The sequence below is a fragment of the Staurois parvus genome, unplaced genomic scaffold (assembly GCF_062004578.1).
Source record: "Staurois parvus isolate SC_StPar_1 unplaced genomic scaffold, SC_StPar_1.0 ptg002231l, whole genome shotgun sequence".
NCBI classification, from domain to species: Eukaryota; Metazoa; Chordata; class Amphibia; order Anura; family Ranidae; genus Staurois; species Staurois parvus.
Window position 1 is genome coordinate 1,798 of NW_028320027.1, and position 15,703 is coordinate 17,500.

At 49.7% G+C, this 15,703-nt stretch overlaps 1 protein-coding gene across 1 annotated transcript in view; it reads right to left on the minus strand.

Annotated features, from left to right (window-relative positions):
- Positions 1-331: 331 nt before the first annotated feature.
- Positions 332-15,703, minus strand: part of LOC149431504 (NEDD4-like E3 ubiquitin-protein ligase WWP2) — a gene marked incomplete at its 3' end in the record, with an annotated part of 24,915 nt that continues 9,543 nt past the window's right edge. Inside the window, exons 5-10 of the mRNA XM_089665532.1 lie at positions 13,932-14,020; positions 9,274-9,433; positions 9,061-9,194; positions 5,235-5,375; positions 3,361-3,481; positions 332-437 (exon numbers count right to left, since the gene is read on the minus strand). Coding sequence (XP_089521658.1) covers positions 332-437; positions 3,361-3,481; positions 5,235-5,375; positions 9,061-9,194; positions 9,274-9,433; positions 13,932-14,020 — 751 coding nt within the window. The remainder of the gene's footprint in view (positions 438-3,360; positions 3,482-5,234; positions 5,376-9,060; positions 9,195-9,273; positions 9,434-13,931; positions 14,021-15,703) is intronic.

Sequence of the window (15,703 nt, forward strand, 5' to 3'; positions counted from 1 at the left end):
CAAGTACTCTTCTGAGTGACAGGCGTTTTGCTATAGGCGACCAAACGCTCATATGTGAACAAGGGCCATAGAAATGAATTGGATTTTGCTTGTTGAGTGTTTCTGAGTATCAGGCGTCAAGCTGAAAAAATGCCCTAGTGTGAATGGAGCCTAACAGCCCCCCCTTGCTGGAAACATCTGGTGCTAAGTGGGCAGTGCTGCTGAAGCATTGGGTATTGGATTCAATTTCCGGCACAGATGGGCTTGCCCAAGCTCCAGTGATCCAGAATAGAATTCTAGCCAGATAGAAGTACCTGCCAGAACCACACCCACCTGCCAGAACCACACCCACCTGCCAGAAACCACTGGACCTGCTTGCTGTTTTTTGTGTAGTGCCGATAGATTGTATTCTTTTGCCAGTCATTCATGTCGATCTCCTGCATACCACATAGCATGAGCTGAAAGACAATAAATACGTTTTACAGATCAGTAACCTTTCTTTGTAAACACAGAACTTAGCAGGAACACTGAGTCCCGGTTCACACTGATGCGGTGTGAGATTCGCAGCGATTCCTGTTTGTTTCCTGCACCGCACTCTATTCATACGTACCACTGCGGGTGTCAATGTTAACCACCTCCCGGCCACCCTACAGCAGAACTACTGCTACAGGGTGGCAGGGCTGCGCAAAATCACAAATATATACACACGCGTGATTTCGCATTTCCGGTTAGGGGGCGAGCGCTGCCCTACCCGCGCCGCCATTGGTGGCTACAGCTGTCGATGACCGGGCCCCAGCCAATCGCCGAGGAACACTGACAGGGGAGAGGTCTGTATGTAAACAACACAGATCTCTCCCCTGTCAGCTCCAGTATGCTGCTTTATATGGCTCTGCATAGCAGAGCCATACAAAGCAGCATGCTTACATAGTAAAACACACACACAGTAAAACAACACACAGTTAACCCTTTGATCGCCCCAGATGTTAACCCCTTCCTGCCCAGTACATTAGTACAGCATCAGTGCTTTTTATTATTAATTATTATTATACAGGATTTATATAGCGCCAACAGTTTGCACAGCGCTGTACAAACTGAAGGCAGACATTACAGTTACAATACAATTTGGTACAAGAGGAATCAGAGGGCCCGGCTCGTAAGAGCTTAAATTCTTTTATTAGCACTGATCACTGTTTTAGTGTCTCTGGAGATGTCAGTGTCAGTTAGTGTCAGAATGCCCGCCGCAGTCCTGCTATAAGTTGCTGATCGCTGCCTTTACTAGTATTGAAAAAAAAAAAAAAAAATCCCAGTATCTATACCGCCATTTGTAGACGCTATAACTTTCACGTGAGCCAATTAATTTATACATATTGGGATTTTTTTTTTTTTAGCAAAGAAATGTAGCAGAATACATTTTGGCCTAAATTTATGACGAAATTTTATTTTTAAATTTTATTTATTTTTATAGCTAAAAGTAAAAAATATTGTTTTTGAAAATTCTTTTTTTTTTTTTTTTGTTTGTAGTACAAAAAATTAAAAAAGCACAAGCGATCAAATACCACCAAAAGAAAGCTCTATTTGTGGGGAAAAAAGGATGTAAATTTACTTTGGGTGCAGCGTTGCATGACCGTGCAATTGTCAGTTAGAGTAACGCAGCGCCGTATCGTAAAAAATGGCCTGGTCAGGAAAGAAAGGGGGGCGGGGGGGAATACTCTGGAGGGCAAGGGGTTGAACAAGCTTTTGGAAAGAGATCCAGGTCACATGACCTATCAAAGTCATGTCACCAGCCTCTCCACCAATCATGAAAGTTTTCTCTGCGGCATTAAAGTGTTAATAAAGGATATATTATGTCTTATGAATGGTTTTGCACAGATAATGAGTATTGTGTAAAGTGTTGATGCACCATAATTGGATATATTAAGATTTTGACGATTTATTGATTTTTTGCACAAGGGGCTCACGAGTATTACCAATTGTATTTGTTTACTAAAGGCTGACATTTTTTTTTCAATGAAAATAACAAACATGGTATAGTCACCTGCTCTGCACAGAGTGGCCCCGACCATCCTCTTCTCAGGTCCCCCGCCAGCTATCTCGGCTTCTCCTCTTCTTCGTGTGTCCCCCATAGCAAGCTGTTTGCTTTGGGGACACACGCTGTGCGCACATACTCCAGACTTGTGTGTCTATGGAGCCGCGTACAGTGGGACTTAGCCACGCCCACCGACTTCCTCTTCAATATATTTGATTGACAGCAGCAAGAGCCAATGGCTCCTGCTGCTGATCAAGTCCCTGTGTGCAAAGAGAGAGTGGAGCCACGCACAGTGATGATCTTTTCTCCTTTCTCTTCCCCTTCACACAGGAAAGAGGGAGCGTGGACAAATAGAAAATGTTTTTTTTTACCTTAAAATGTTACTAAACCCACAGCAGTAAAATCAGTCTGTATATCTAGTAAAGCGTGCTTGTTATACTCACTGTGGGACCTAAGGGGTTAATCCTCTGCATTCTGTAAAAAGGCTGTTTGATCCTGTCTTCTCTGATCCTCCCCTTCTTCCAGTGTCCCCCCTCTTATCTCCTGATACACACAATACCTTGTAAACACTTGCTTAATGTAATGCTCCTCATACTAGCAATTGCAAACTAATTAAAGCGGAGTTCCACCTCAAACAAAAAAAAAAAGTCAGCAGCTACAAAAACTGAAGCTGCTGACTTTTAAAATACAGCCACTTACCTGTCACTCGGTCCGGCGGTGTCCTCACCACCGCTGGTTTCACTAGCCGTCTTCTCTCTCTGGCGCCGGCATCTTCAGTGTGGGCACCCGGCTGTGACAGCTTGCAGCTTCACAGCCGGGTGCCCACTGCGCATGCCGCGAGAAGCGCTGCGCTTTGCGAATGGCCCCGTAGTCTTCTGGGACCTGTCGTGTCCCAGAAGAGTACGGGGAGGGAGGACAACTTCCAATCGCAGCGGAAGTGGGAGCGGGCACCTGTCAAATTTGGGAACCCGCTCCCCAAAGGTGCCAATCCTTAATGGGGAGCGGTGGACAAAGACTTAAAGTGGAACTTCCCCTTTTGGGTGGAGCTCCGCTTTAAGGAGAATTGTACTGCCACAAATATGGAAGCTACCATTGCCTGCCTTTCCTGAAAATGTTGGTTGCTTGGCATACTAATCCTACGGCTTCAACGCTTTCTGGGGAACAAACCTGGAACACACTTCACTCTGACTTTCCTGATGTTCATAGTTTCTTCAAATTAGAAAGTACTAAATCCAAAGACAATGCAGCATTTTCAGAGAGAGGTCAGCAATGGCTGCAGCAGTTTTCCTCTCAGCGCAGGTTTCAGTGTGTACACCATCAACTAAAGCAGACAACTGTCATCCAGCGAAACCTACCTCCAGTTCCTTCTCATCAAAGTACCGCAGCCACTCCAGGGGGACGACTTCATTGAAGCCATCCAGAAACGCGTTAGTCTGCTCCTCCACCCCACGTGTGAATCTCCAGTCTGTAAGGAGTCTGTGATAGAAAGCTGAAAGTTACATCTCTGCTCATGACAACACTTGTAAATTACAGATATAGTGAATGCAGGGTCCGGGGAGACCAGGTATAGTGAATGCGGGGTCCGGGGAGACCAGGTATAGTGAATGCGGGGTCCGGGGAGACCAGGTATAGTGAATGCAGGGTCCAGAAAGACCAGATATAGTGAATGCGGGGTCCGGGGAGACCAGATATAGTGAATGCGGGGTCCGGGGAGACCAGATATAGTGAATGCAGGGTCCGGGGAGACCAGGTATAGCGAATGCAGGGTCCGGGGAGACCAGGTATAGCGAATGCGGGGTCCGGGGAGAGCAGATATAGCGAATGCGGGGTCCGGGGAGAGCAGATATAGCGAATGCGGGGTCCGGGGAGAGCAGATATAGCGAATGCGGGGTCCGGGGAGAGCAGATATAGCGAATGCGGGGTCCGGGGAGAGCAGATATAGCGAATGCGGGGTCCGGGGAGAGCAGATATACTGAATGCGGGGTCCAGGGAGAGCAGATATAGTGAATGCGGGGTCCGGGGAGAGCAGATATACTGAATGCGGGGTCCGGGGAGAGCAGATATACTGAATGCGGGGTCCGGGGAGAGCAGATATACTGAATGCGGGGTCCGGGGAGAGCAGATATAGTGAATGCGGGGTCCGGGGAGAGCAGATATAGTGAATGCGGGGTCCGGGGAGAGCAGATATAGTGAATGCGGGGTCCGGGGAGAGCAGATATAGTGAATGCGGGGTCCGGGGAGAGCAGATATACTAAATGCGGGGTCCGGGGAGAGCAGATATACTGAATGCGGGGTCCGGGGAGAGCAGATATACTGAATGCGGGGTCCGGGGAGAGCGGATATAGTGAATGCGGGGTCCGGGGAGAGCAGATATAGTGAATGCGGGGTCCGGGGAGAGCAGATATAGTGAATGCGGGGTCCGGGGAGAGCAGATATAGTGAATGCGGGGTCCGGGGAGAGCAGATATACTGAATGCGGGGTCCGGGGAGAGCAGATATACTGAATGCGGGGTCCGGGGAGAGCGGATATACTGAATGCGGGGTCCGGGGAGAGCGGTTATAGTGAATGCGGGGTCCGGGGAGAGCGGATATAGTGAATGCGGGGTCCGGGGAGAGCAGATATAGTGAATGCGGGGTCCGGGGAGAGAGGATATAGTGAATGCGGGGTCCGGGGAGAGAGGATATAGTGAATGCGGGGTCCGGGGAGAGAGGATATAGTGAATGCGGGGTCCGGGGAGAGAGGATATAGTGAATGAGGGGTCCGGGGAGACCGGATATAGTTAATGCGGGGTCCGGGGAGAGCGGATATAGTGAATGCGGGGTCCGGGGAGAGCAGATATAGTGAATGCGGGGTCCGGGGAGAGCGGATATAGTGAATGCGGGGTCCGGGGAGAGCGGATATAGTGAATGCGGGGTCCGGGGAGAGCGGATATAGTGAATGCGGGGTCCGGGGAGAGCGGATATAGTGAATGCGGGGTCCGGGGAGAGCGGATATAGTGAATGCGGGGTCCGGGGAGAGCGGATATAGTGAATGCGGGGACCGGGGAGAGCGGATATAGTGAATGCCGAGTCCGGGGAGAGCGGATATAGTGAATGCCGGGTGCAGGGAGAGCAGATATAGTAAATGCAGGGACCGGGGAGAGCGGATATAGTGAATGCCAGGTGCAGGGAGAGCGGATATAGTGAATGCGGGGTAAAATGTAAGGAAATAGTTATTCCAAGCTACGTACGTGATAAATTCTTCTTTGTTCTCCTCTGTGACACGGATGTTTTCCCCGCCCTCTTTCAGTTTATGGGACGTCACTTCTCCTAAGATCTCCATGTCCTGCACAAAGTACAGCTCCAGGTCACACTCCTCCAGATTATTTTCCCTGCAGGAGACAGAGGCAATAACACCATGAAATGCCACAAACAAGGACAACACAGACAAATCTCTCCACACACGGCAGTTATTTTGGCTCACAAATGCCGGGACCTGATGCAATCTTTTGGATTCGGCTGGCAAAATGTTGTTGGCGGTTTGTTCCCTTTTGTGCATAGAGAACAAAACAATTGCCAATGTGCTAAGAAAGCTTTTCCTGCATGTCCTAAAATATTGATATGTTCTGGCGTGATTTTAATGCGGTTATTAAACCCTTATTGCGGGCTGTAGTCCTTTCAGGCATCCAACAAATGCAAATGGAAAAATGTTGCCTGGTCTGATGAGTCTGGATTTCAGCTGCTATATTCAGATGGTAGGGTGAGAATTTGGCGTAAACAACATGAAAGCATGGATCCATTCTGCCTGGTATCAATGGTTCAGGCTGGTGGTGGTGTCATGGTGTGGTGGATCCATCCTGCCTTGTTTCTACGATTCAGGCTGATGGTGGGGGTGTCATGGTGTGGTGGATCCATCCTGCCTTGTATCTACGGTTCAGGCTGGTGGTGGTGGTGTCATGGTGTGGTGGATCCATCCTGCCTTGTATCAACGGCTCAGGCTGGTGGTGGTGTCATGGTGTGGTGGATCCATCCTGCCTTGTATCAACAGTTCAGGTTGGTGGTGGCGGTGTCATGGTGTGGTGGATCCATCCTGCCTTGTATCAACAGTTCAGGCTGGTGGTGGTGGTGTCATGGTGTGGTAGATCCATCCTGCCTTGTATCAACGGCTCAGGCTGGTGGTGGTGTCATGGTGTGGTGGATCCATCCTGCCTTGTATCAACGGTTCAGGCTGGTGGTGGTGGTGTCATGGTGTGGTGGATCCATCCTGCCTCGTATCAATGGTTCAGGCTGGTGGTGGTGTCATGGTGTGGTGGATCCATCCTGCCTTGTATCAATGGTTCAGGCTGGTGGTGGTGTCATGGTGTGGTGGATCCATCCTGCCTTGTATCAATGGTTCAGGCTGGTGGTGGTGGTGGTGTCATGGTGTGGTGGATCCATCCTGCCTTGTATCAATGGTTCAGGCTGGTGGTTGTGGTGTCATGGTGTGGTAGATCCATCCTGCCTTGTAAGGGCTCGTTCACACTAGGCTGTTTTGCCAACGCTTGCCAAACGCCCCTATAGCGTTTGGCAAGCGTTGGTCCGGCGTTTGCGGAGCGTTTTTTTAACGCTCGGCAAACGCTCCGCAAACGCCGCATGTGCGGTTTAGCGGCGGTTGCTAGGCATTTGCCGAGCGTTAATAACGCCCCACAAACGCCTATAATGTAGTTTGAGTGGTGTTACCGCTCTGCAAACGCCCCGCAACCGCACCGCAAACGCCGGCCGGGCGTTTGCGGAGCGGCACCATAGACGAGAATAGGAGGCTTCAAAGCCTCCTGACTCGTCCAGAGGCGTCCGTTTTGCCGCGACGCGACGCAAACGCTCCCGTTAGAACAGCACCATGTGCTGTAATGTGTAGAATTGGCAGAGGCGTTTGGGAAGCGGTAAAAACGCTTCCCAAACGCCTCTCTGCCGCCTGCACACAAGGCTAGTGTGAACGTAGCCTAACAACGGCTCAGGCTGGTGGTGTCATGGTGTGAGGGAGATTTTCTTGGCACTAGCAAGGTGGACCTAATAAAGTGGCCGGTGAGTGTATATATTATATTGTATATTATATGTAAATAAATACATAATATTTACAGGTATTGATTCTTTTTTTTTATTCGATGGATAAAATAAAGCTCTAAACTTTTTATTTTTGAGATGTCTTGGTGCCAGATTTTTACTTTGACATTGACCCTTAGATGTGTGAATCCGGGCACAAGTGTCTATATCTCATCCTGTTGATTGCCATGGGACGTTGGGGTAGTAGCACTAATCCAGTCGTTCTATAGGAGATGCCCAAAAACTGGCACCTGGGGAGAAGCTGGTAAGGGACCTGCACTGCTGGAGAGGAAATACGTTTAGCGCCTAGTTTGGCTTTAAGTGATTTGTCAATGTATTACAAATGAAGACAAGTAGCATTTGTTTAGACATCAAAACTTACAAGAATCAAACGTTGGGTTTTAAACAATATGTGAAGCCCAAACTTTTTGCTTTTTAATTCTGGATAGAACAGGGAATGGTTAACACTCCTGTAAGTTTTGTTGTTTGTGTCCCATTGGTGAGATTTTCCTTCAATTCCTTTCCTGGAGACAGAATAGGAATTGAGAAGAATTCTCTCTAAAATAAAGGAAAATCTCCTAGGCAGCCGTCACCAAAACAAATGTAACTACTCTGTCCCTATTCTGGTGATAACTAATGTTTTGGATTGGAATCTTTTTCTATCCCACGCTATTAATTTTGATGTAAAATTTCGATTTAATTTTAATCATAGTCTAAAGTTTTTTGGTTTTGTTCCTGCCAAAAATTGCTGATTAAAGGATAGGATATGGAGAGAGAGGGGGGAGAGGGAGAGAGAGAGTGGGGGAGGAGAGGGAGAGAGAGTGAGGGAGAGAGGGGGGGAGGGGGGAGAGAGAGGGGGGAGAGAGAGGGGGGGAGAGGGGGGGAGAGAGGGGGGAGAGAGAAAGGGGGAGAGGGAGAGAGGGGGAGGGGGAGAGGGAGAGAGGGGGAGAGGGAGAGAGGGGGAGAGGGAGAGAGAAAGGTGGGGAGAAGGATAGAGAGAGAAAGGGGGGGATAGAGAGAGAAAGGGGGGGATAGAGAGAGAAAGGGGGGGGATAGAGAGAGAAAGGGGGGAGGGGGATAGAGAGAGAAAGGGGGGAGAGGGGATAGAGAGAGAAAGGGGGGAGAGGGATAGAGAGAGAAAGGGGGGAGAGGGATAGAGAGAGAAAGGGGGGGAGAGGGGAGAGAGGGGGAGGAGAGGGTAGAGGGGGAGGAGAGGGGAGAGAGGGGGAGGAGAGGGGAGAGAGGGGGAGGAGAGGGGAGAGAGGGGGAGGGAGAAGGGAGAGAGGGGGAGGGAGGGGGGAGGGAGAGGGAAGGGAGAGGGGAGGGAGGGGAGGGAGAGGGGAGAGAGGGGAGGGAGAGGGGAGAGAGGAGGGAGAGGGGAGGGAGGGGAGGGAGAGGGGAGAGAGGAGAGAGGGGGAGGGAGGGAGAGAGGGGGAGGGAGGATGGGGGGAGAGAGGGGGAGGGAGGATGGGGGGAGAGAGGGGGGGAGAGGGGGGGGGGAGGGGGGAGAGGGGGGGGAGGGGGAGGGGGGGAGGGGGAGAAGAGAGGGGAGAGAGGGGGGAAGAGAGGGGAGAGAGGGGGGGAAGAGAGGGGGGAAGAGAGGGGAGAGAGGGGGGGAAGAGAGGGGGGAGAGGGGGGGGAGAGAGGGGGGGGAGAGGGGGGAAGAGGGGGGGAAGAGAGGGGAAGAGGGGGGGGGAAGAGGGGGGGGGACGAGGGGTTTGACGTGGGGGCGCGGGGGAAGAGGGAGGGGGGGGAGAACAGGGCTGGATTGCGATGGGGCTCAGGTAAGTATTTAGGGAGGAGCGGAGAGGTAGGCATAACATGAAAGGTTTTTTTTCCCTGATGCGGAGAATGCATTAAGATAGAAAACCTTTAGCCTTTAGGGTGTTGCGGTGTGAATTTCACACTTAGACACATCAATAAGGCAGATATAAAAGCATACAAACCTATCAAGAACACAAACAAAAACAGAGACCACTGCTGCTTAGCTACACTCACTTGATCCACATAACAGAATTGTAGAATTCCGGGTCGATGGACTCCAAGTCTTGCAGCGTTGGTTTCTTGTTCAGCATCCTCTTGTAGAATGGAAGGGTAAATCCGGTGTCTATGAACTTGCCGTGGTAGAGAGCCTATACAGTATAGACGCACAGAGTAAGTGCACTTTCAGGAATAATACTTCACCCACCCAATGCAAAGTCTCCTGCTTACCATAGCGATGAAGCGGCCAATGAAGCGGAAGTAGGTCAGGTGGTCCGGGTTGATGGACGAGGCCGGGTTTATCTGCAGGCAGTAGTTGTTCTTCCCCGCATATTCGAAGAGGCAGTACATGGGATTCAGAACCTCATGAGACAGTAAAAAGAACCATTCCCTGTGGAGGGTTGAAAGGGGTCCATCGGATACAAGAAAGTCAGAAAACAAAACACAAAAATGACGAGAAGGAACGGGGTGGGGGGGTGGGGGGGAGGGTTAACAGTTGGAAATGACAAGGAGAGAAAAAAAAAAGACCACAATTTAGACAATAGTACAAAAAATTGGCTTCAATTCGTAATCCGAAGCATGGACCCTAAAGTGTCACTCCAGCTCTGTACTATAAAATACATAATCATAGCAATCCCTTGTGACCTCCAATCATCCATTATTTTCTATACATTTCACATTAAAATGACAGATTCTCTTTCTCGGCAATGGAGCTGTTTATAGTCAGAATTATTCAGAATGCTCATCGCCAAGCAAGTTCATTTCTTCCATTGAGCTCCAAGACTCGGCTCACATTGCATGCTGCTGGTTATACACAGAAATCATTTCTCAGCATCCTGTATAGATACAGTTATCAGTGAACCTAACCTCCTAACCAGGGGCGGACTGACCATTCGAGCCGAGCACTGCCCGAGGGCCCGGGGTCAGTAGGGGACCCCATGAAATGCCCCTGGTACCTTTTTATAGGCTTTTTTGGGTGTGCTTTGAGTGTGGGCAAAGACACAGGGGCCCCATGATCCCCTATTGCCCGGGGGCCCCGTGAGTTGTCAGTCCGCCCCTGGTCCTAACATTAAAGCTGAGTTCCAGGCGAACAGCGAAATCCACAGAATATGAGAGTGATTTACCTGCCAAGAGATTTAGAATTCTGCTCAGGGGCGGACTGACCATTGGGGAACTCGGGCACTGCCCGAGGGCCCGGGGTCAGTAGGGGGCCCCATGAGATGTCCCTGGTACCTTTCATAGGCTTTTTTGGGTGTGGTTTAAGTGTGGGCAAGGACACAGGGGCCCCATGAGCTGTCAGTCCGCCCCTGATTCTGCCCATCCAGTTTTAAGAATACACAGCTCTGCCACACAGCATAGCCCCTCCCTGGCAGGGAAAAAGAACTGATGATTTTTCAATGCTGCAGGTCAGTGGCACTTACAAGTCTTGCCCCTCACCCAATCTGTGACTGCCAATAAAAGGAGAAGCGGAAGACTGATGAACCGATCTCTCTCGTCAGTCTGCGCTCTCCTCCTATCACCATGCTCCTTGCACTGCATCGCAGCTGATTTGTTCCTTGTGCCGCCTCTCCCTTCCAGACAAAGACTGCAAGAGGCTGCTAGTCAGATCCAGGCCCAAGAAACACACTTAAGCCGGTACTAAAGTTTTTTTAGGTTTTTTTTTTTTTACTTTAATGCATTGCCTGCAATAAGGCAAAAAACGCCCCACTACCTGTCCCTTCCACCCCCATCACTAAACACCTACCTGGCTCCTGTCACCATTCCAGTGCTGCCTCAGCTGCAGGTCCGCTCCCCTCATTTCCTGGTCTCACAGATGGGAGTGGGGGGGGGGGCATGTCTTACAAGTGCTGTGTGTGTCTATGGATGCACATATCTCAGCTTAGGAGCGCCTTCCTTAGCACCCAACTTGCTTAGGTGGCATCCGGAGGAAGGAAAAACTCACAGCACCGGTGGGGGACTTCCAGAACAGGATGCAAGGGACCTTAATGTGCAAAATCGGTAGCAGTAGTATTTAAAAAAACAAAACAGCCTATAGCTTTTAGTATCACTTCCATGTTGTATTAAAGTAGAACTATAGGCAAAACTTTTTTTTTTTTTGCCAATTTGGATAGAGTAAGGGATGGTTAAAATATTTATTTTTGCCATCTTTGTACCATTGGGGAGATTTCCCTTCACTTCCTGTCATATAGCCAAACAGGAAGTGGGAGGAAATCCCTGCAAATTAACCCCTTGGCGCCGGCACCTCCCAGCCCTTTAAGGGTTTCAGAATCCGGGAGGCGGGGCGGAGTTTTAAGGTCATGTGACCGCCGTGATTCACCGTCACAGCGGTTACATGATCGGGAAAGGTCCCGATCGAAAGAGGAGATCGGGACCTTTCCGTGAGTACCAGACATGTGTGCAGGGCTGAGATGTACGGGATACATCTCATACATGCCATACATCCCGTACGCCCCTGTGTCCTTGCCCAAACTCAAAAAAGCCTATGAAAAAGGTACCAGGGGCATCTCATGGGGCCCCCTACTGACCCCGGGCCCTCGGCCAGTGCCCGAGTTTCCAAATGGTCGGTCCACCCCTGCGTACGACCCATACATCCCCGTATGCCCCATACATCTCATACATCCCATACGAGCAAGCAGATATACTGGCAGGTCTGCAGGAGACCTGCATGGCACCAGAGATCTGCTGATCTCTGGTGCAATGCCTTAGAGGCTCCTGCAGCCCAAAATAATAAAAGCACATTTTTTTTTACCTGCAACAAAATGTGCATTTATTGCTTTTGCGCAAAAGGTGAACTTATCCTTCAACTTTTTTTGTTATTGCTTAGTTTGCACATATTTGCGCTTTTGCAGGGCTCATTTGGCAACCTTTTATATCATAGAATCATTATGTACGCAAATACTGGTTACATCATTGATTAGGCACTGGTCTGAACATTTTTTAAAGAGACAGCGCACTTATTTATTTTATTTGCATAGTCTATGCTGTCCTGTTTTCAGAGCGGAGATCGGCAACATTCAAATAGTTAGCAAAAAATCTATCTACCATTTATTCCAAAGCTGGAGTTTCACAGGTAGGTAACAACATACAGAACATGTCACACAGGTTATCTGAGGTTATAAAGGGGTTATTTACCCAAACCGCTGACAGGTGGAAGGTTGGACGGCTCCATGCTGAGAGCTCCCCGTATCCTGTCCGTGGTTCTACCCTGTGGTAGAACAGCTTGACGTAACCTACCATAGGGTAAAACCACTGGGAGGACACAGAGAGAGAGAGAGAGACACACACAAGAGCCAAGGGACACCGAAGATGCAACACCACACATGATGCAAGTTACCAAGGGAAAAGCCAGTGAACAGATATCAGAACCCAGAACCAAGACGTAAGGTGAACACAGAGGAACAGAACCACTATCCAGGAGATGAGGAGCTGTAAAGCTGCAAAATCCATTGACAGAGAAACGAAACGGAAAAAGGAGCCTCGAATGAACCCAAATATTGAAACCCAGAGAAAAAGCCATAGGAAAAAGGATCAAACGGCAAACACAGACTAACAACAGGACAACAAAAAAATCAGTTAGAGCCATAAAAGGGAAACGATAGCAGATATGTACAATTTATTAAAAGAGAAGTGCGGGTTTTGGTTTTTTTCCCAAATTATATTTTTCTAGGTGGATACAGCATTGGTCTGACGCTGAATCTGTCCCCTGCCGGCTGGGGGTGAGAACTCCATGATCACATGACCGCTGAGATCTCACCGCCGCTGTGAGCAGAGAGCGGATTGTCAGTCACTGCTGTCTGCTCTGCCCCCCCCGAAGCGCTGGGCTGTGGAGGGGGAGGGAGCGGCTAGCTCAGGCTCTTAGTGGATCGTTGAGAGGCTGAGGCAGATGCCGCTCCAGACTCTAGGGTGGATCCCGATTTCAAAGTTGGGATCCGCTCCAGACTCTAGGGTGGATCCTGATTTCAAAGTTGGGATCCGCTCCAGACTCTAGGGTGGATCCTGATTTCAAAGTTGGGATCCGCTCCAGACTCTAGGGTGGATCCCGATTTCAAAGTTGGGATCCGCTCCAGACTCTAGGGTGGATCCCGATTTCAAAGTTGGATCCGCTCCAGACTCTAGGGTGGATCCTGATTTCAAACTTGGGATCCGCTCCAGACTCTAGGGTGGATCCTGATTTCAAAGTTGGGATCCGCTCCAGACTCTAGGGTGGATCCCGATTTCAAAGTTGGGATCTGCTCCAGACTCTGACGTGGATCACAACTTTAAAGTCAGGATCCGCTCCAGACTCTGGGGTGGATCACAACTTTAAAGTCAGGATCCGCTCCAGACTCTGGGGGTGGATCACAACTTTAAAGTCAGGATCCGCTCCAGACTCTAGCATGGATCCCGACTTTAATGTCGGGGTACGCTCCAGACTCTGGGGTGGATCCTGACTTTAAAGTTGTGATCTTTCCCCAGCCTGGACCGGCTGAGGGACATCAGCAGACAGCGAGTTTCATCCCACTGTCAGCTGAAAATGGGTCGCAGAAATGTAGAACGAACTGCACCCCTGTGATCCACAGGAGAAGTACAGCCAAAAGAGCTTTGCCTTTTAACATTTTTTTCTGCAGAGCAATTTTCATTTTTTATTTGCAGATACTCCAACTAGTAGCTGTCTGTATGCAGACTGTGCAATCAGCACCTTTGCTAAATGAACACAAAAAAAAGTCAATTACAAGATAAAATCAGCTTGATAATGAATTTTGTGAATCATTTTAGGTCCAGCTGACCCTTCCCCGCAGTGAAGATACAGGAGTATATAACAGGAGAGCCTATCTAGGTCCCAATATGTCTTCCTGCTATGGGTTCCCTTCAGTGACAGTTCTAAATTAGTAGAGATAGCAGCTCCTTACCTGGCAATGCCACCGTAGTCCAAACCCTCTTCACCTCGCATAATGATGTAGAGCCTACGGCGGAGATCGTACGGCTTCATGTTCATGATCTGGGGAGGTTACATGGTGTTACAAAAACAATGATCTTCACTTTATGTGAGTTCAGCATTTATCTGGAGACTTTGCACATGCGAATGTTGTTGTCAGGGTCCTGTCCATGGCAGAAGTTCTGGAAGATCTGGCATTTCTGCCAGTACTCTACATGGCCGCAGAAGTACACATCTGCCTCAGTCTGGTGCCAGACGGACTTTATAAGGAGGCTCATCACTTCCTCAAGTTGCTGGATGACCTCTAGCTCCCCGTGCCCTGTTCCTGGTTCCTGTGATTCTGACCTGTGATTTCCTGTTACCGACTCGGCTTGCTCCTGGACCTGTCTACTCTGCCTTACCCCTGATCTGCCCTCGGCCCGGCTTACGGATACTCTCTCTCTCTCTCCTCTGTGTATGACCTCGGCTATCCCATCTGACTACGTCTGCTCTGATTCCAACCTGGTACCTGACCTCGGCTTGAACCGACTACCCAGTAAACATCTAAATCCCGGAAGGGCTTGCATACCACGCACAGGCGCCTCCTGTCTGCAGACCTCATCTCCGTGCACCAGCTGTGCTTCTGAGTGGACCACCAACCAGCACTCCTACAGGCGACCTGTGCAACTTTGGGCCAGACTCCCGCTGTCTCACTCTCCGGGGAGTCCGGAACTTAGCCGCAAGGGAAGCCCCTTCTCTCCATTGGCCTCCATCACCAGATACGTGATAGATGACCTGATTATTGCGACTAAATGGTTGGACCACACTCCCTACTGATTACAATCCAGACCTTACTGAAGCTATACGATGTGCTTGTCTACACCAAGCCTTCTTATATCGGCCTCAGAAAGTACTAGAGAATTTAAAGTGATTCTAAAAGGCACAATATTTATTTTTTAAAAATAACACACGTCATAGTTGCTCTGTGCCATAGTTTTGCACAGAGCAGCCTTGATCCTCCTTTTCTGAGGTCCCCCAGTGGCACTTTTGGCCGCTCCCCAATGCTGAGTGCCCCCATAGCAAGCCACTTGCTATGGAGGCACACGTGCATGCTCGCTCCCGAGCCGGCTCACTGTGTCCACTGACACACAGAACGCAGACTCTGCCACCCACCTCTCCTCACTGGCTGTGATTGACAGCAAAATACTAAAACACAAATACTCCTGCACTTGGGGGTGAACTCGGTGTAACTGCGGATCCGTGTGGAAGATCCTGGATATTGCAGAGCAGGGCCTTCCTAACCCTCTTGTATTGAACTGTATTGTTGCTGTATTGTCTCCCGTTATATTGTAAAGCGCTGAGCAAACTGTTGGCGCCATAAATCCTGTATAATAATAATAATAATTGCACGCCTTGCTTGATTTACAGCTAGACCAGTCTAGCTTCTAAAAATCTTTTTTTTTTTCTGGAGTTCCATTTTAACCCCTTCACGCTGGCGCCTCCCGGCCCTTTAAGAGTTTCAGGAGGCTGGGAGGCGGAGCGGGGTTTAGGGTCATGTGACCAGGTCACATGAGCAGGAAAGGTCCCAATCGAAAGAGGAGATCGGGACCTTTTCGTGAGTATCGGACATGTGCGCCGGGAGCGCGCAGGGCGCGTGCTCTCGGCACATATCTCTTTTTTTAATAGAACGCAAATGTGCGGCCGCTCAGCGTCTAGGCCCAGACCCCGGGAGGCCGCACATTTGCGCTCTGCCAGCGTGAGGAGGTT